At 35.3% G+C, this 22,521-nt stretch overlaps 1 protein-coding gene across 1 annotated transcript in view; it reads right to left on the bottom strand.

Annotated features, from left to right (window-relative positions):
- HDAC4 (Histone deacetylase 4) overlaps nucleotides 1-22,521 on the bottom strand; it is a 153,952-nt gene that overhangs the window by 58,794 nt on the left and 72,637 nt on the right. Inside the window, exons 2-4 of the mRNA XM_023156375.2 lie at nucleotides 12,288-12,355; nucleotides 9,333-9,638; nucleotides 952-1,255 (exon numbers count right to left, since the gene is read on the bottom strand). Of these exons, the coding sequence (XP_023012143.1) occupies nucleotides 952-1,255; nucleotides 9,333-9,638; nucleotides 12,288-12,355 (678 nt within the window). The remainder of the gene's footprint in view (nucleotides 1-951; nucleotides 1,256-9,332; nucleotides 9,639-12,287; nucleotides 12,356-22,521) is intronic.

Below are 22,521 nucleotides of genomic sequence, written 5' to 3'. Positions count from 1 at the left end.
AACGCAACAGCTCTTGACTCTTCATATTTCTCGATTGCGTTATTCCAAATATGATGACATACGATAGAAGGTCGCCTGTTGCTCTTTGTTTCCGAAAGCCATATTGATGATCGCTTAAGATGTTAAAACCTTCCAAATACTTAGGGATATGGTGGTTTACGGCTTTCTCCATGATTTTTGATATCCCTGATATCAAAACGACTGGTCTAAAGTTATTTGGAAGATTTCTCTTGCCCTTTTTGGGAATAGGTAACGCGAGCAATTTTCCAACATGAAAAAAACCCCTTTCTAGTAAGACTGGTTGAAAAATCTGCAAAATACTGGTGCGATCAGGCACTTCCGTCTGGTCATGATGAAGTTGATGCAGATGAATTGATATCACACAATATATAATTGTGGAGATTCGAATACGGTGTTCTGTTACTTGAAATCGTTCAAAACAAAGTTAATGAATACTCAAAGAGAGTCCAGTATTCACAGGGGAATTATATGCTATATTGAAAGCATTAAATTTCTCCAAAGTTAGGAATCTAACAAAATGCCTTATTGTGACAGACTCGCTGAATGCGCTTGAGGCAATTGAAGAACTGTACACCAGCCACCCCATCTCCTCATGAAAAGAGCTATACACTCTCTGCAAGAAAATGAAGAATCACAAATTCATTTTATGTGGATTCCATCACATATAGAAATAGCAGGTAATGAGATGGCAGCAACGGAACTTCAAGTTGCGTACTGAGAGCTGAAACCCTTTTACAAACATATCCTTTCCAACTGTTGGCAATCCCAATGGAACGAATCATCCTCAAAATTATCCAGCATCAAGGCATCGGTTCTACCATGGAAGAACACACCTGATAACAGGCGAAAACAAGAAAACCTCTCACGACTTCGACTGGGCCATACACGCTCTACTCATGGAATTCTTTGCAATTTTTTTGAATCGCTTACCTTCTGGACTCATTCGCTCTCAGTTCCAAATCTCTCTGTTCTTGTTCCTCGGCGGGCGGATGCTGATGAAGCTGTGGCGGGGGCGGTTGCAGATCGGGTGGCGGAGGACCGCCCAATAAAGGGTGACCTAAAGGAAGAGGCGACGATTGTGTTCTACCCAAAGGGCGGATAACGCCTCTCGTCTGAGGTTCCTGCAACTCACTGATGGTGTCAAGTGGGGTTTCTTCGTGTTCGCTCTCAATCGCGGGTAGGGAGGGGTAGAAGGGTAGCGTGCCCGGCAGCATTTGACCGGTCAAGGGCATGCCTGTAACAAAAATATAAAGAGGGTGTTTTTATATTTAGTTAGCCTGGATCTATTCCGTGTATAAACAAGCTTCAGATCAAAAATGCTGGGTGGCGTGATAAAATTTTGAAAACATGATGGATCGAAATTGTGACAATTGAAAAATTGGAGTATCGAATCATCATCGAGTATCTGAATTTCAAGGAGTTGAGCAGAAGATATTACTCAATTCACTTGATGATTATTGCCATTCGTGTGCGACCTCGAAATATTGGATTGCAAAGAGAAACTAGTAAAAAACTAGTAAAAATTTTTTTTTTTTCAAGTCAACAGTTATTTATAATATATAACTGATCTAATTTCTTCTGAATACAGGATTCAGTGGCACGAATGGTTTTTAAACTTCAGTACGAAGAACAGACTGTGAATGTGAAATGATGAGATTTTAATATACATTCTATTTATGATCCTAAACTGGAACAAGGGAAAAATTGGAATTCAACAAGTGAACAATTCAAAACAGCTGGACAAATGCCACATAAATTATTATTGACTTTATCGTTTTCTCATTTGCTATGATTGCTTCATTCAAGGGCGAGTTTGGGAATGGCTAGCGACCTATTTCTGTTGGATTATTGATTGAACTTGAACTAGAATTTTCAATTTCTCTTGCATGTATAATTATACCAAATAATAATCCTGGATTAACGATAATACAGAAGTAACAAACAGTAAAGACACAAATTATGAAGGAGTTTTCTAACATCATTAAAAGGTCCAAAGACATTACAATTTTTCATAATACCAATCACTGTAAATCATAAAGAAAGCCAGTGGATCTTTTTGCCTACAGACGAGAAGATTAATACGATCAGTTGTACAACAATTTAAGTATATTGTTGATCGTGACATCAAATGTATCTAAAACAAAAATAGCGGTTATTTTTGGATGATATTGAAAAAAAAATAAGCCGGCCGCCACTGGTCTTCGCCGATAGACTGCTACCTGATCGAAGGTGGACTTAACCCCAATTGTGTTGGGTTAAGCCCCACACAAGAATCATTGCATTACAAACACCATAACTGGCCAAACCATCACAGCAGAGTCCTGTTGTGAGGAAATCGACGAAATATACCGAAAATTGCGTCAGCATTAGCCGACTGTTCCACGTTCAAAAATTAAACTTATTGAGCGTCAGTTCTGCCTCACTTCGATAACTTTGTCATCGGTAGCACTTTCGCCAATTAAAACTAGGCAAAAACTTATTTCGTCGACTTCATCGAATTTGTAGCACACGATTGTTATGCTGACAGAATTAATCGACTTGTGTTACGTTGTCAAAAGTGCAATGATTCAAATGGCGCTCATTTCGATTGAAATGAATAAGTATTCAATGGGATATTAAAGTTCAAAGTAGGCTCATAAAAACGGACAACAACCTAATACAATACTTAAAACCAATTGTGATTCACCACTGATCCTCAGTTAAGTTACACGGGTAGGTTTTTGAATAGTTTCAGATAAGTTATATTCAACAAATTTAAACGATACTCTTGTTCTAGTCTTGCAAAGCGAGATTCATGTACATAGCAACACAATTATAATGATTGAAAGTGATACTTTTTAATGTTTTTGAGTAAACTGTAATACAACTAAATGCATTTCATTAAAAATTTGTCATCAGCTCCAATTGCATAAGAATTAAATTAACACCGTATATGAAATATGACGCACTTAGAATTATTGATCCGACCTATTTATTTATTGACTTCGGGAAATTTGATAATATAAATTATACCAAACAGGGTAAAGTGCGATGATTGCTTCCTTCCTTTCTTTGGAAGAGTCCCACATGTTTTTGTACAAAGATGGTGGAGTAGAAAATCAGGACCTTTCTTTCCAAAAAAAATTAACCCCTCCTAAAAATATACCCCTTTCAATTCAAGCAAGATTCTTTTGGCTGGGATTTGATCAAATGAGCGAATAAATGTCAATACGATGTCATCGATGAAATGAATAGATAATACTTATTTCGTGACATAAAGTCGTAATTTTATGAATGAATTGCGTGTTTTTTCTCATAATGTTATCCAGATTGGTACTAAAAAGCTGATAAGGCAAGTGTACACGTGGAAACATAGGATGTCTACCAGCGAGGATGACAGTGTTCCATGTAAGTGAAATTTTATTCCTTTCATTTACTATATTGTGTAGGAATCCTGTGAATGATACCTGATTCAATTCCATAACGAATGTTTGGAATACAAACTGAATAAAGAAAAGTGTTTTTTGTATAATTCAGTGTTCACATAAAAGTATTTGTTTCGAAATTATTTTTTTTTAGTGTGATGTAATGTTTATATGTTTCGGGAAGGCTTTTTTTCAGTTTATGTCTGAAAGTTACTTCTTTGCATGATCTACACATCTCTGTATAGAATAACTTTTTTCAAAATTGATTGCTTCCTTTTACATGTAGGAAAGCCAAAACCTCCCTTTCCCCCCCCAAAAAAAGGATTTATATCCTGAAAATTGGCAAACATCGATCTTTCAATATGCTTTATCGAATAAAAATAATGGCGTTTTTCCAACACTTGCAACACCCTTTATATTTTCACATTCTTGAATACCTGGCATAATTCTAATGCGAGTTTATGTAATACACCCTATACAAAAAACAAACCGTTCACGAGATATTCATTTGTTTACTCAAAAAACTAGGTATTCGGCTGTGGAGTAATTTCCTCATAAAATTCAAAAGTTTGATAGAATACATATATAAGCTATTATTGATTCATCAAAATACTTCATTCTATGGTCTCGTAGTAGTAAAATTTCCAAAATGTTATACAAGGTGTTCGGAATCGATGGCTAATTCTGAAGATATAAAAATGGGCCGAACCTCAAATAGAAGAGCCTGTTTTTTGGGATAATTATGAAATTCCGAGATGATTTCGACACATTCTAATCAAAGATCAACCGTTCACGAGATTATTCAGTTTTACTTGAAAAAATAAAAAATGCGCATAAAACTACGAGCTACGAAATCTTCATTTCGAACAGTTACAGATAGTTTATTAGAGCTATAAATCGCCGTCATGGTTTTTATGGAAAACACGATTTCAGATGAATAAATACTGAATTAAATACAAAAATATTGCATTGTCTTTTCACACAGAATATAAAATCCATTTGAAAATATGTTCGAAGGCATTTCCGTTAACTTATATGCATTTATTAACTGTTTTCCAGTTAACCAGCTGTCGTTAACCAGCATAAATTCAAAAAATCATTGTTCTGGTTTTAATTGCGCTAATACAGACCCACAAGATTTTTTTCTCAAATATCTTTCATATACAGACAGCGATCAGTTACACTTCCATTATGTGTATTGATTCTGCCTATAAATAGCTCATCATAGTCGAAACAAATATCCAACGAAAAGAACTAGTGTGGAAACCACTGACATTTCAACTCAACCGCTTCGTGTTTAGCTGCCAAACTGCCAGTGGCGTCATATCACACTGCTCGTAAAAATGCTATTGTTAAATTATGATTCTCGGTTAGTGAGTATACTGATAGTTTCAAGTTTTAGTCAAGTTTATTCAAGTATTGCATGTACAAAAAAAATATTACAATTTTTTTTACAAAATGGGGTTAGATTTGCTCTCTGAGTAAAGCATACCTAGGCCTAATTGCCTGTGTGTGTGTTTTATCCAGGGCTTCTCTAAAAAAAACTATTAGTATTTATTGTACATAAAATTATCTTAAAAATTTTGGCGGGCAAAGACTTACAAGATAAAAAAATAAGGAAGGTAATTAATTCTTATGTAAAGCATAACTTCAAAAGACCTGTATATATGTGTAGGTACACGTATTTTTACCAAAAATGGTGGGTGTATTCACTATCGTTGTATTTTATAGAAAGTTACCTTGTTTTTCAAGATATAGTTCTTTATTTCAGTTTTAAAATTTCTTAGTTTGTCATTTTTTTTGAATGTACTGGTATTTCATTGTAAAATTTTGGACCGAAAAATAGAAATATTCTCTGGGTTATAGCGTTTCTAAATGTATGTATTGCTAATTCTTCATTACTAGTTTGTCTGGTTGGTTGGACAGATCTGCTTCGAAGTGAGTATTTAGTAGTATGAACTCAAATTATACATTGATGAACATAGTACATACAATAGTATAGTATATTGATGAAAATATATTATAGTATATTAGTAAGATGGTTTTAATGTTCACCTTTGTAGGTCCGTAAAATTTTTATTCAACAGGGTTAGTGAACGGGTGACTCAATAACGGTTATTTACTTAATATTGGAGAAATTTTTCGAAAAAACTGTAAATTCAAAAAACTCCAAAATATATATTTGGCTTTTTTCATCGACCTTCTTTGGGTATTTTCATCTTCCACAAGATTGTGCCTCAGCTCTGGTTGAACCACTAACAACTCTAATAAATATATGCCTGAAAACCTCAACTGTACCATCAATATGGAAAATGTCAAAAGTCTGCCCAATTTTCGAAAAAGGAGATAAAAAATTATGGACCAATTTATATCTTATGCAACTTTTGTAAAGTGTTTGAAATGCTTCTTGAAAAGACAATCTACTGTCATGTTAGCAACATTATTAGTCCCAATCAACACGGTTTCAACCATCACCGATTTTGTAACAATGTCTTAATGTTTTGCGGAGGGTATTGATTGTCAGTCATCTAGACTAATTTTTCTGAAGCGTTCGACAGACTTAACCATAGTATCCTGTTCAACAAGCCTTCGACTTATAGGTTATCCAATGACCTAATTACTCTCTTCAAATCATATTTTTACAATCGTAAGCATGTCTGTCGACTATGTTACCACATCTGGTGTATCACAAGTGTCAAACCTAGGACCTCTACTGTTCAATGTGTTCATCAACGATATCGGAGCTGAGATTGATGTCAATTTCGTTTTATATATTTTGCAAGTGAATATGTATACCAGTATATCAAACATGTTAAGTACATTGCAGTGGCTGTCCGTTTCTCAGAGAATGTACGAATTAGCAAACACATGTACGAATTTCAAACTAACACATAACTTGCTTCCAACTTATTTTGAAGAATTCTGTATATATAAATCTCAAATCCATTACCACTCAACAAGAGCGAGTAGCTCCCAAAAATTCCACCTTCCTCGAACAAATTTGACTAGTACAATGGAGTCTTTATAAAGGCTGGAATGAGTATAACAAACTCCCACTTTCGCTGAAAGATGCAATAAATATAAAATCTCATCCCTGATTTTCTTTTTTCTGTTTTGTAATATATTTGTTATGTATATCCTCATATTGAAACTATTCTGAAATCATTGAAAAATGCGTTTCTTTCATATCATATTATCATTTTTGTTATTTATATGCTATTTATTTATATATTTTTAAAATAATGTTTGTATATTAGGATGTCCTAAGGAAATCAATAAATATTATTACATCGATATACATGTGCACAGTCACAGTCTATCGCAGGTCTCCTCTTTCCCCGTAAACCGCGCGCTCTTGATTCTAGCGACTTTAACACAATCTGTGTTGTAAATATTGGTGTTTGGTTTGTTGTGTTCATTAATTTTTTCGAGTCCATGGTGACGCTAGTCCAAGAAAGAAGTTAAATTCGACAATATTCACATAAGATTTTTTCCAAAATTCATTTGACATCACTTCATATTTTTTTACATAAATATATGCATACCATTAGTTAGGAAAGTGACCGCCAAGTAAATTTTTGTTTCTGATTAGGAACCAGTTGCGTTTGTGATGGCAGATTTTATGTGGCAGCGGTTTTTACACCAATTCAATGGAGAATGTTCTCAGTAAAGTCATCTCTTTAAAATTGTAGTGGGCTACATACTTCGGAGTTGATCAAATTTATATTTTTCTAGAATTCATCCGCAACTTCGCCCCATCGACGGCTTGCTAGTCATTCAACCAATGTTCTCAATAGTAGATGCCGTCAGACTTTATTGATACCTTTAACTCTATTTGAAAATATGAAGTTGGCAAAACAAATCAGACTGTAGGAATTGATACTGTTTCCAAAATGTCTGCAACGCCATCCCATAGACGGTCTTGGAGTCGTTTATATTAATAGGGATTGTTTTCTTCATTAAGAATTTGTAGATTCCGCATGAAGCATACCATCAGTCAATAATTTTATAAAAAAGTACAATTTTGAAAACACTTATGAATCATAAAGGTGGCAGAGGGTTTCTATTTATTCACATTTACATCGCCTGGATGTTAATTAGTCTCGAAAAACCCTTCCACAGTGTCTGCAGCAATTACATCTTCACTGACCATGTACGCGGATCTTCAACTTCATATATAGGTCCTGAACCAGCTCTGGGGGTACCAAAATCACTGGTACGAAACCAGATTAGGATATGGACCGATAAGAAGCACCCAGAGTACTGGACAAAAGTATCTGGCAACAAACACAGTAGAACCTTCATTGGGGAACCGTCCGAGAAAAGAACCTAAGAACTACTTCAATATAGTAGGGACCGGCTCAGAATAATTACAGGGATTCTGACCGGTCATTGCCCGCTCAGAGAACACCTGAATGAAATGGGGCTGTACAATGGAGACCTCAGCTGCAGATTATGTAACGAAGGGATGGAAACAGCTCTACACATCTTATGCGAATGTGAGGCACTGAATCACAGGAGGCAGGCAATATATGGACGTACGAAATTACGCCCAGAAGAATATGACGAACATCTAACACGGAACCTGTACAAACTAGTACAGGGAACGAGACTGATGGAATGGGTGTCATGAGAAGATGGGAGAACAAACGCAATAAGCCCAAGAGGCTGCAGTGTTTCCTGGAGACTTAGATTAAATGGACAAGTCAGACAGCTCCCGAGTTTAATAAAAAAAACACTTATGAATCATAAAGGTGACAGAGGGTTTCTATTTATTCACATTTACATCGCCTGGATGTTAATTAGTCTCGAAAAACCCTTCCACAGTGTCTGCAGCAATTACACCTTCACTGACCATGTACTGCCTCAAAATATGATATTTTAATAGTTACTGTAATCTACGATGGAGAAAGATGTACGAGATGGTCCCAGAAGTTCCCCGGCTGACTTAGAGATGGCGACAGTTGTTCGAAAAATATCACTGTACTACCTTTATTTGAAAGGCCCCAGCCCAACCAATATAAAGATTGAACTGGATTCTACTTTTGGTGAGTCTGCCCCTTCGTTTACAACAGTAAAATATTCGGTATCAGAGTTTAAACGAAGCCGTACGAGCTGTCAAGGCGAGCACTGCGGTCGATCAAATGAGGTGAAGAAAATCCACAAAGCGGTACTGAATGATCGTCGACTGAAAGTGAGTAAGCCAGCAGACTCAGTAGGCATTTCAAAAAGTGCGGCACATCGTATATTGTCTGAAAATTTGTACATGAGAAAGCTGTGTGCAAGATGGGTGCCGCGTTTGCTCACACTCGTGCAAAAACAGTATCGTGTAGATGTTTCAATTGAGTGTTTAGCAAAGTTTCACAGCAACAAAGCAGACTTCTTGCGTCGTTCCATAGCCATGGATGAAAGACGGGTCAATCACTTTACACCCGAGATAAAAGAACAATCAAAACAGTGGACTCAACAGGGAAAATCGGCTCTAAACAAGGCGAAGACTATTTCATCTGCAGGCAAGGTCATGGCATCGGTTTTTTGGGAAGTGCGTGGAATAATTTTCATTGGTTATCTTAAAAAAAGCAAAACTATCAACGGCGAGTAAACTTATTGCAACGTTTGAGTGAAGAAATCAAATCCATTGTCGCAAAGACCAAAATTAACGAATTAAAGTTTGAATTGCTGCCTCATGCACCCTTCTCGCCAGATTTAGCCCCTCGAATTATTTTCTGTCCCCAAACTTGAAAAAATGGTTCAGATTTTCCAGCGATGAAAGAGTGATGTCGGCAGTTATTGGCTATTTTGAGGAGCAAGACAGTTCTTATTGTAAAAATGGTATCGAACTTTTGAACGCCTCTGGGAAAAGTTTACGGAACTGCAAGGAAATTATGTTGAAAAATAGGTACTCACCTAACCTAGCCGTACATGCCGCCCGTACAGCTGCTTCTGACAGATCAGGTGAAAGCACGTGATGGGCTGCTAGCGAGATGTTCGGCATAGAAGGGCTGCTGAAGAGTGCGTGCCTCTGGTACTCTTCGGACTCGCAGGGCGGACTCAGCTCCTTGGGCGGTTCTTGGGGAGGTGATTCACTAGGCGGGAGACACGAACTGAGCAGTTTCTTCTTGAGCGACGGCGGAAGCCGCTTGCTCATAGGGCTGCAGCGGCGTTCCATTACCCGCTGTTTCAGGCGGACTTTGAGCAGGTTTGGTTCGGAAGCTGAAACAGAAATGGAATGTTTGATTTTTGCGCAAAATTTTCACACTGACCTCAATTCAATTTGTGGTTATTATAAGATGCATATATATTGTTGTTGCGTTTAATAAATACCTACAAACTTTTCATATAAATAAGGAACCAATATCTGTTGAAAAATTTGTCTGTTAAAATCTGTCTTTCCGTTAATAAAAGGTAAAACTGGAACTAATATTGACGTTTTTTGTAACAATAATTTACTTTTTCGGGTAAAATACCTGAAAATGAAATCTATATCCTTTAATTTGTTTTCGTAGCTTGCTTTGTTTTCAGAAGAATAAAATAATAAATATAGTTTAAAAAAACTAAAAAACACGCTTTCAAAGAACATCGAACTAAAAAGTTAAAAATGTTTTTTAAAAGCTTAAAACAATAACGATCGAAAAATACTAGTATTATTGTGAAAAAGCGTGGGCGCTAGATAAACAAAAAATATGCCACAAACCGTCCACGCTTTTTTCACAATAATACTAGTATTTTTAGATAGTTATTGTTTTAAGCTTATTTTCAACAATGTTATTTTCAACTTTTTAGTTCGATGTTCCTTAAAAGCGTGTTTTTCAGTTTTTTTAAACTATATGTATTTTTAACTTTTTAGTTCGATTTTCTTTAAAAGCGTGTTTTTTAGTTTTTTAAAACTATATTTATTTATTTTTATTTTCCTTTGAATAACCTATCAAACAGGTACAGCGCCATCTGAATACATCAAGCAATAACGTCGAGAGTTACGTACAGCGCCATCTGCCCGCGAATAGATCTAGCAATAATTCCGATAATTCTGTCAATACAGATCCCGAGCTTCAAAGTTACAAACAAACATACATACATACATACAGGTGAAGCTGATATATAGCGTGTTAAAATCACGTCATTGCTTATCCATTGATTTACATATTGGTAAATGAGACGTTAGATAAAAATTATTATTGCAAATAACCATTCGCCGCCAATTTTTATACAAAAAAAAAAATTCCTGGAAAAGTTCAGCACCCTATGTCTCGGAAACAATGTATTGGGGGACCCAAGTTTTTATGAACTTTTTTCATAAATTTAGGTCCCGAATATGCACTAACTTTCCATCGCAATTAGGAAACACTCGTATACAAACAATAACAAAGTGACTGTGTGAAAGTTTTCTTCCGAGTTTTTTGACTGTGTTGTGCAGGTTTTTATACCTGGCGTTTCGTCTACTACTGCGGTAGACATTATCAGAGGTGTATCGAAGGCAATGGTCGAGTTTGTAATGTCTAAGAAGCTTTAACCAATAAAAAATCTTTCAGTGATTTTTTAATTCGAGAATATTACCTTCATTAGATCAAGAAGTTTATTATATATTTTTATCCCAGCATAAGTTGGCAATTTTTCAAATGCGGGTGTTCTGTGAGTCATTGTTATTAAATTTGTAGCGTTTCTAGTGCAATATTGATGGTGGTAATTGTTTTTCATCAGCAAGCAACATTTATATATATTAATGCAGCAAACTGTCATAATCTTTTTACTTTCGAAAATTTCCCTGCAAGAATCACGTGGCTTCATGTTGAACATCAATCTAACAATCCGTTTTTGTGTAACAAAGATACTAATAATTTATGTAGCATTTCCCCATAACGTGATGTAAAATGATAGTGCAGAATATACTAATACATAATAAACTTGGATAAGAATATTCTCATGAAGTTCATACCTCAATTGCAGAATTGCGAAGTAGGATTTCGAGAGTTTTTTTTTTTGATAAACTTTCAATATGCTCATACCTATGAGAGTGTATTATCAATCATTACACCCAGAAACTTAGTGGAGTTATGTGTCTGAAGGACTTCACTATCGATCAGATTGTTCTTATTGAAATATATAATTTTTGTTTTCTGTGCATTCAGCATCAGTTCATTGGAATGAAAATATTTTTTCATTTCACCAATACAGAGTCCAACCGATAGAATCATATCCTCCACAGATGATTGAGCTATACCAAATGTTGTGTCATCAGCAAAATTGATGAGATAAAAGCGCCTATCGACATTTATTGGGAAGTCATTGAGAAATAGTAAGAAAAGCAATGGTCCCAAAATTGAACCTTGCGCTACTCCAACATCAACTGAATATCTAACTGACTCAACGCCATCTAATTCTACAAAGAATTGTCTATTTTTCAGGAATGAAATGATCCAGTCAAAAATATTTCCTCTAATGCCAATATTATACAGTTTGTAAGCCATAAACACTTTATCAATACAGTCGAAAACTTTTGACAGGTCGATATGTCCATATTCCTAGACATGAAATCAACAGAAAGAGTAGAAGCAGATTCAGTTGACCTGTCCATGTGAAATCCATGTTGAGAATCAGATAAAATTGTATGACTTATTAAAAATTTCACTAGTCTATTGTACATTAGTCTTTCTAATTTTTGAAAAAATACTGAGAAGACTGATTGGTCTATAATTATCCCTTTTTGATCTATTACCACTTTTATGTTTGGCGATGACTTTACTCAATTTCAGCGCATCTGGAAATTCACCTGTTTCCTTTATAATATTTATGTTACGAAATGCAAGTAAGAAATATCAATAATTAGAACAGCATTCAGCAATACCTATAATCATTTCAACTCACCTGTTTTTCGCAGTGGAAAGTCGTTGTTGGTGGTCGAACAATCTGATCCCGTATCCATCCCCTCTGACCTGAAACAATATAAAATACATTAATAAATTTATTACGAGTAGTAGATATTCTTCATGAAAAATGAAAAAATGGGAAGACAATGTCGTCTCCTCAGGAGACGACATTAAAATAAGTGTACAGAAGTTCGATATTTTCCGTCACGAATAAATATGTTATATTTGAATTTGTTTCATATAACGTATATTTCACGTTCATTAATAAAAAATCACTATTTTCAACTATTTTTTTTTAAAACACAAGCACTACAAGAAAATCTTTAAGGCGCTCTCTTAGAACGATGCCTGTGCGAAGGTAGCGATTCACATTAGATTTGAATCGCTGGAGATTAAATGCATTTAGAAAAAAGCTCTTTTCTGGATGGAATCCAGCAATCTCAGGGTATTTTTGGGGACAGAGATTAGGTCAAAAGTGACTGGGTCTATTCGACCTCCAACCCGCAAGAGTTTATTGTGGCTCACATATCTATTCACACTCGCCCAAATAAATCCAGCTTCTTAACGAAGCCGATTAGTTTATATGATGAGTGGTCTTTCAGGTCAGATGGTAAGGGTGAAGCTCTGCTAAACTCTTAACATCTCATTCGGGCCGAAGCGGGGCAGTCACAAAGTGCTTTTTCATAATTTTCCGAACAGAGGCGACACACACTGTATTTATTTTTTTATTTAGAAAAAACCGCATCAGCCGTAGCTATTAGCGGCAAACATATAAAATGTATCTAAAACATGCAGTTCTTTACATTACAGTTTAAATAAAAGGTTACATTCTTTAAAAAATTCAACAATATTGTTGGTATTGGTATTTTGGAAAATTTCACTTAGTTTGGAGGGAATTTTATTGTTCAGTCTCTCAACTGTGAAGAACGGGCACTCTACCAGAACATGCCTAACAGTCACAAGCACTTCATACGCGAAATATTTTGGTGACGGTTCTTTCCTCAATAGACGTTCATGCGTAAGGCGAATGTGGCCCATTCGTAATCTTGTAATTATGACTTGATGGAAGCGGTTTGTTGTTCCAAGGATATAATGTAATCCTTGATTTCCTTAAGTTTGGAAGGTTTTTGAGTCCAGTGGTGATTCCACATTTCTACAATTTTGCTATGGAAATAGGATTTGAGATCTATCGGCAATGCTTTCATATTGAGATTACATGTTGGATGATGTTCTACAGCTTCTCTGTAGTTTATCGGCTATATCGTTTCCAGAAATCCCAGTACTGTATTCTGACAATCCAAGTCTCTGCATATGATGATTCGGACGACAGTGACCTGTAGGAAGGCCAATTAGACATCGTAGTTCATCTCTACTGTAGTCCAACAACTGTTTGGTTTCAAGCTTCGAAGGGTGAATAAAGGACGGGTGTGAAGTTATCCACATCCACAAAGTACACTGAGAAAAAAATATCGCATTATTATTTTTTCATTTACCGAGTCTGCACACCTACCATTTTTCAATATGATACGCTTATTGACTGGATTAGTAAAAAAACAGCCGTCCTAGTTTATTAAACTGTCTGAAGGGGTGAAAATAGGGTGGAAATATTTTAAAAAATCGTAATATGAAAAATCGACTTTGTACACCTAAAAAATTGAGATATGTTATTCCTGATGATCTATTCGGCAGAAAAAACTTCACGTCATAGTTTTCCAGGCCGTCTGAGGGGGTGGAAATGGGGTGGAAATTTGAAAAAATTATATATTTGAAAATTGAGTTTATTCATCTACAAAATTGACATATGTTATTTCTGATGATCTATTCGACTGAAAAAACTTCACGTTATTGTTTTCCAGGCCATCTGAGGGGGTGAAAATGGAATGGAAACTTGAAAAAATCATGTATTTAAAAATTGAGTTTGTACACCTATTGGATTAAGAGATGTTATTCCTGACACCCAATTTGACGAGAAAAACTTCACGTTATAGTTTTCCAGGCCGTCTGAGGGGGTGAAAATAGGGTGGAAATTAGAAAAAATCATGTATTCAAAAATTGAGTTTGTACACCTACAAGATTAAGAGATGTTATTACTGACACCCCATTTGGCGAGAAAAACTTCACGTTATAGTTTTCCAGGCAGTCTGAGGGGGTAGAAATGGGGTGGAAAGTTGAAAAAATCATATATTTAAAAATTGAGTTTTTACACCTACAAAACTGAGATATGTTATTTCTGATGATCTATTCGACTGAAAAAACTTCACGTCATAGTTTTCCAGGCCGTCTGAGGGGGTGGAAATGGGGTGGAAATTTGAAAAAATTATATATTTGAAAATTGAGTTTATTCATCTACAAAATTGACATATGTTATTTCTGATGATCTATTCGACTGAAAAAACTTCACGTTATTGTTTTCCAGGCCATCTGAGGGGGTGAAAATGGAATGGAAACTTGAAAAAATCATGTATTTAAAAATTGAGTTTGTACACCTATTGGATTAAGAGATGTTATTCCTGACACCCAATTTGACGAGAAAAACTTCACGTTATAGTTTTCCAGGCCGTCTGAGGGGGTGAAAATAGGGTGGAAATTAGAAAAAATCATGTATTCAAAAATTGAGTTTGTACACCTACAAGATTAAGAGATGTTATTACTGACACCCCATTTGGCGAGAAAAACTTCACGTTATAGTTTTCCAGGCAGTCTGAGGGGGTAGAAATGGGGTGGAAAGTTGAAAAAATCATATATTTAAAAATTGAGTTTTTACACCTACAAAACTGAGATATGTTATTTCTGATGATCTATTCGACTGAAAAAACTTCACGTTATTGTTTTCCAGGCCATCTGAGGGGGTGAAAATGGAATGGAAACTTGAAAAAATCATGTATTTAAAAATTGAGTTTGTACACCTATTGGATTAAGAGATGTTATTCCTGATACCCAATTTGACGAGAAAAACTTCACGTTATAGTTTTCCAGGCCGTCTGAGGGGGTGAAAATAGGGTGGAAATTAGAAAAAATCATGTATTCAAAAATTGAGTTTGTACACCTACAAGATTAAGAGATGTTATTACTGACACCCCATTTGGCGAGAAAAACTTCACGTTATAGTTTTCCAGGCAGTCTGAGGGGGTAGAAATGGGGTGGAAAGTTGAAAAAATCATATATTTAAAAATTGAGTTTTTACACCTACAAAACTGAGATATGTTATTTCTGATGATCTATTCGACTGAAAAAACTTCACGTTATTGTTTTCCAGGCCATCTGAGGGGGTGAAAATGGAATGGAAACTTGAAAAAATCATGTATTTAAAAATTGAGTTTGTACACCTACTGGATTAAGAGATATTATTCCTGATACCCAATTTGACGAGAAAAACTTCACGTTATAGTTTTCCAGGCCGTCTAAGGGGGTGAAAATAGAGCGGAAATTAGAAAAAATCATGTATTCAAAAATTGAGTTTGTACACCAACAAGATTAAGAGATGTTATTACTGACACCCGATTTGGCGAGAAAAACTTAACGTTATAGTTTTCCAGGCAGTTTGAGGGGGTGGAAATGGGGTGGAAAGTTGAAAAAATCATATATTTGAAAATTGAGTTTGTACACCTACAAAACTGAGATATGTTATTTCTGATGATCTATTCGACTGAAAAAACTTCACGTTAGTTTTCCAGGCCGTCTGAGGGGGTGAAAATGGGATGGAAACTTGAAAAAATCATATATTCAAAAATTGAGTTTGTACACCTACAAGATTAAGAGATGTTATTACTGACACCCGATTTGGCGAGAAAAACTTCACGTTATAGTTTTCCAGGCCGTCTAAGGGGGTGAAAATAGGGCGGAAATTAGAAAAAAATCATGTATTCAAAAATTGAGTTTGTACACTTACAAGATTGAGAGATGTTATTACTGACACCCGATGGGGTGGAAAGTTGAAAAAATCATATATTTAAAAATTGAGTTTGTACACCTACAAAACTGAGATATGTTATTTCTGATGATCTATTCGACTGAAAAAACTTCACGTTATAGTTTTCCAGGCCGTCTAAGGGGGTGAAAATAGGGCGGAAATTAAGAAAAAATCATGTATTCAAATTGAGTTTGTGAACCTATAAGATTAAGAGATGTTATTACTGACACCCGATTTGGCGAGAAAAACTTCACGTTATAGTTTTCCAGGCAGTCTAAGGGGGTGGAAATGGGGTGGAAAGTTGAAAAAATCATATATTTGAAAATTGAGTTTGTACACCTACAAAACTGAGATATGTTATTTCTGATGATCTATTCGACTGAAAAAACTTCACGTTAGTTTTCCAGGCCGTCTGAGGGGGTGAAAATGGGATGGAAACTTGAAAAAATCATATATTCAAAAATTGAGTTTGTACACCTACAAGATTAAGAGATGTTATTACTGACACCCGATTTGGCGAGAAAAACTTCACGTTATAGTTTTCCAGGCCGTCTAAGGGGGTGAAAATAGGGCGGAAATTAGAAAAAAATCATGTATTCAAAAATTGAGTTTGTACACTTACAAGATTGAGAGATGTTATTACTGACACCCGATGGGGTGGAAAGTTGAAAAAATCATATATTTAAAAATTGAGTTTGTACACCTACAAAACTGAGATATGTTATTTCTGATGATCTATTCGACTGAAAAAACTTCACGTTATAGTTTTCCAGGCCGTCTAAGGGGGTGAAAATAGGGCGGAAATTAAGAAAAAATCATGTATTCAAATTGAGTTTGTGAACCTATAAGATTAAGAGATGTTATTACTGACACCCGATTTGGCGAGAAAAACTTCACGTTATAGTTTTCCAGGCAGTCTAAGGGGGTGGAAATGGGGTGGAAAGTTGAAAAAATCATATATTTGAAAATTGAGTTTGTACACCTACAAAACTGAGATATGTTATTTCTGATGATCTATTCGACTGAAAAAACTTCACGTTATAGTTTTCCAGGCCGTCTAAGGGGGTGAAAATAGGGCGGAAATTAAGAAAAAATCATGTATTCAAATTGAGTTTGTGAACCTATAAGATTAAGAGATGTTATTACTGACACCCGATTTGGCGAGAAAAACTTCACGTTATAGTTTTCCAGGCAGTCTAAGGGGGTGGAAATGGGGTGGAAAGTTGAAAAAATCATATATTTGAAAATTGAGTTTGTACACCTACAAAACTGAGATATGTTATTTCTGATGATCTATTCGACTGAAAAAACTTCACGTTATAGTTTTCCAGGCCGTCTGAGGGGGTGAAAATGTGATGGAAACTTGAAAAAATCATGTATTCAAAAATTGAGTTTGTACACCTACAAGATTAAGAGATGTTATTACTGACACCCGATTAGGCGAGAAAAACTTCACGTTATAGTTTTCCAGGCCGTCTGATCGGGCGAAAATGGGGTGGAAACTTGAAAAAATCATATATTCAAAAATTGAGGTTGTACACCTACAAGATGGCCACAGCTACAAAATGGCGTATTACATTTTTTTTTCACAACTACCTCAATGTGGGTATCAAATGACAGAGCTTGACTAGTACTATGGCTAAATATAATACGTCGTTTGCGATACACCACCCAAGTTAAAACATGCCGAGAACTGTGTGGCATTAGGGTGGATACAAATTAGAAACTAAAAACTTGAAAATAAAATAAGTAAAAAAAATGTATTAAAAACGGTTTCATTGAAAAATGTACTAAAAAATTATTCGAAAGGTCCTAGATATCAGTCATCACACCACTCTTCTCAGCGATCCACGGTATTGTTCAGATTGAAAAAAAGAATAAAATCGTTGGGAATAACCTGAGTAAATATGTTAATACTACGCCCAACGATTCAATTATATTTTTATCTGATCAATACGTAGATTGCTGAGAAGAATGATGTGATGACTGCTACCTAGGATCTTCTAAATTATTTTTCAGTTTCTAGTAAATTTTTCAATATAACCGCTCACCATATTTTTTACTTTTTTCATTTAAATATCTAGGAATTACTTTTACAGTTTTTAATTGCCGAAGACAAACTCTTGAGAAAAACGATATATTTATCAAATGTATAAATGGTTTTATTAATAAAGGAAGAACTCTTTTCAGTATAAATATCGGAATGTTATCTGGACCTGACGATTTTTTATTTTCAAGTTTATCAATAAAGTGAATGCTACGAAAGGCAGTAGATGAAAGAGACTTTTCTACTTATCAATTTATAATGGGTCTACTTATTTTATTACAAACTGGATTCAAATATACTTCACTTAAATATTCTAACGACCTACTGTGTAGCTACGTTGGGAGAGATGAATGTTTCGAAATTCTATAGGATCTTTCTTTAAACGCTTCCTATCTAAATTTAAATAAAACAAAATGTGTATGAGATATTGACATTTTTTATTTGTTTGAGAGATCTATTGATGCCATTATGTGTGGAATATAACATCGTTCAAATGTCCGCCTAGGCTTCTCTGGGTGTGGCGCATCCGAAACGTATAATTTTCCATGACTCTGGCGCATGAGTTTGTCTGAATTTAACCGATGGCATGGGTTATGTTGGGTTTTAGGATCGCTGAGGTTTGTGGCTTATTCGATTACACCTGCGACTTATGAAGATCCCACAAAAAAACTCCCACGGTGTCAAATCGCGCGATCTTGGTGGCCATTTCACATCACCTCCAATGCCCTCAAATCGCTCAGGCAGAATATACAATGTGGCATGAGCTGTGTGGCACGTAGCGCCGTCCTGTTGAAACCACATGCCGTTGGTGTCCATATCATCTAATTCAGGCCAAAAGAAGTTGGTAATCATCGACCTGTAGTGCTCGCCGTTGACAGTGATGGCTTGACCGATGTCGTTCTCAAAGAAATATGAACCAATGACGCCGGCAGCCCAAAATCCACACCAAACTAACATTTTCTGGATGTATTGGACTCTCTTGGATCTCATATGGATTGGTATCGTCCAAATCCGTCAATTTTGTATGTTCACGTACCCATTTCTCAGAAATGAGCCTCATCGCTGAAGATGATTGTTTGATGAAAATTAGGGTCAGTTCTCTGAATGGGCTCCAGCGCCCATTCAGCGAACACACGTCGTTGTCAATGGTCGTTTACCTTCAGTTCACGGGTCAGTTGAATTTTGTACGGGTGCACGACGCAAAATTCGCTGTGGTCTGCGAGTTCTTGTGAGCGACGCCAAATCGACTGCCTCGAATTTTCCTGCACACTTTCACAGACAGCGGCAATGTTTTCGTTGAAGTTTACTGAATCAGGGGACTCAAATTCATCCATAACCTTGCGAATAGTTCTCTCAATAGAACAATTATGGCGACCGTAAAATGGGCGGAGCGCGCGGTACATTGCCCGAATAGAACTGCCATTTTGATAAAGGAATTTTATTATTTGCACATGTTGTTGAATGCTGTATCGACTCATGATAATTTGGCGAAAGCAACTGAATAAAGTCCCTGTTGGAAGACTCTATATTTCGAAATATTTATTTTCTTACGAAAGGAAAAACAATATTGGGTGTTTGATTCAGAAAAAACCAATAATTATAATTTCGGGTGCCATATTTTTGATACTCAGCGTATACATACAACTATGAGAAATCTTTTGAGATTTGTTATATCAAATCATACAACAACATTGAATGTTTGAAATGTACAGTTATGTGCACCCATGGAACAGTCGCTTGAAAGTTATTTATTACTCCGCTGCTTAAAGGAATATACTATAACTCTATATTTACCTCAAGTAGGACATATTTCAATATATACAAAAATATTACATTAACTAATGAAAGATTACACTGTTTTCTATTTGATTTTCATTTCTCACTTCTCTACTTGGTTTCAAATCTGTACATTCATGTAGGCCAAATATTCATAATTCAACGATAAACATGGTCAACCACATTCAAATCAATCATTTCCATTTTTCATATCCTTGGCTACTAGTATAATGTATGAAGTAAAGCTAGTTTGCATAACATTATTATCGATCGCGATTCTCTGAATGTGACACTGTTATCAAAAATAATTTCTATTAATCGCTATTAGTATTGCAGTTGAACAAGTTATTCTAAAGTAATTTGTTTATTTAATGATAATATGCAATGTTTTATCGAAACTTAAACAGATTCAAATATTCAATGGCAAAACAGATTTTTTCAAAATTTCAAAATTCAAGCTGAACATTTCTTTGTCGCAAAAAATCAATCACTTGAACACAGTATAGCCAAACCCAGTAGTGTCACTCTGTCACTACTGCCCCGGCTTCGCACGGGTGTAATGCTAATACTAAATATAAATTCAACCACCGGAAATTTAGGGGAATGAAGAAACAGCAATATAAACTATAATAAATATGACTATATCACTGATATAACTTGTTTTTTAATTAATTATATTACACAGTTTTTATGGCTGAATCGTTTACTTTTCAAACCTACGAAAGTGTTGAAGGGCCACACAAAAATATTTTTTTCGATTTGTATAATTCTGACTTTTATCTCAGAATTCTGACTTGTAAGTCAGAATTCTGACTTGTATCTCTGGATTCTGGCTTGCAAGTCAAAATTCTGACTTGTATCTCAGAATTCTGACTTGCAAGTCAGAATTCTGACTTGTATTTCAGAATTCTGACTTGTATCTCAGACTTCTGACTTGTGAGTGACTTGTGTGTGCCAGTCTTCACTTACCTACACAGTAGTTTAATAGAGTGAGATCGTCAGAATACAACTACTCTCCTGGCTAATACTACGAAAGGCGTGGGATTGTATCCGATAGGTGTCAGTGCAGGATTCTTCGCAGAAGAAATGCCTGCATATGTTTTTGGCGATACCGCAATTGTATCTCCAGTTATATCGAAAGAAGCGATTCAAACAATGAGAAAAATTTCATAATCTTCATATTTTGATAAATACAAAAAACTGCCTTATAATACTGAATGTATCATTATTATTCCCTGAGATAAAAGTCAGAATTCTGACTTGTATCTCAGAATTCTGACTTTGTAGTCGACTAGCTTTATGCCTGTATCGTTGTCGGGGTTGATCTGTTATTCAACAGATAAAACGTCCTACCATAGTGTTTATTGTAGTATTTTGAATCAGTATTTATAACAGTATGTTGTTCTGGGTAGGATGCCAATCATCACTCTCAAAAAAACATTTTGTTCTGTATTTGAGTTTGAAAGTGTAGGTATAAATTAATATTTTTCATTTATACTGTAAACCATTGAATATCTTATTAACAAATGTGCTTTTCGATTATTGATTTCTTAGTGATGCCGACCTAGAAATCGATATTTTTTGAAAATGAACCAATAAAACTACAATGGAAAATCCTCAAAACATTACGAGGGGAACCTGCTGATTAGCCAGTTTAATTTTCATTTACAAGGTGATCAATGAAAAAGTTAACTGTTTTAAATTTTTATCTAAGCTATCTCCTAATTTGAAAAAAATAATACAACGTTCTTTATGTTTCTCCAACACCTATCAAATCTATGTCATAATAGTCCTATTTATCGACTTTGTCGGATTGCCAGTGAATATCTTGTTACAGCAGATTTATTTTTTGACGCAATCTCGATATTCAAAAAAGATATAAATGATACTTTATACAGTGCGAGTCTCTAACATGGAACAAATTCACTGAATCAAAGGTGTTGTTTCTTTCGGAAATATGCTCGGACACGTCGATTAGTATTTTAAAGTGCCCTTATTTTAATGCAACAAAAATTATACAGTGTGTCTTGAATATGAGATATAACGTCATCGATATTTTTTTTAAAATGACAACCCGTTTTTTCAATGACTTCAACAAGTTGCACATGCCTGCCAAATTTCATTTTTTTACTACTTTTCCTTTGAAAGATATTCAACAAACATTATCTAATTCAAAAAATGAATTCAAAATCAATAGTCTTTCGTTAACAAGTGTTCAAAATGTCCATTTACTAACTGACAATTCCCTAAACGTAAGTGAAACTCGTTTTGAACATTTCTGATTACTTCGCCAGAAATTAGCCTACACTCCTGTCTTATTCCTTCTTTTAAATCCTCAATATTTGCCGATTTGGTTTTAAAAACTTTGCCCTTCAAGTAACCCCATAAGAAAAAGTCCAAAGGTGTTGAATCCGGAGACCTAGGTGGCCATTCATAAGGTCCTCTTCTGCCAATCCATCTGCCTGGATATACATCATTCAGGTACTCACGGACAGGTCT

Source organism: Leptinotarsa decemlineata, unplaced genomic scaffold (genome assembly GCF_025532065.1).
Source record: "Leptinotarsa decemlineata unplaced genomic scaffold, Ldec_3_MD MMD2_tig00026340_RagTag_RagTag, whole genome shotgun sequence".
NCBI lineage: Eukaryota > Metazoa > Arthropoda > Insecta > Coleoptera > Chrysomelidae > Leptinotarsa > Leptinotarsa decemlineata.
This window is presented reverse-complemented; position numbering and strand designations above follow the sequence as displayed.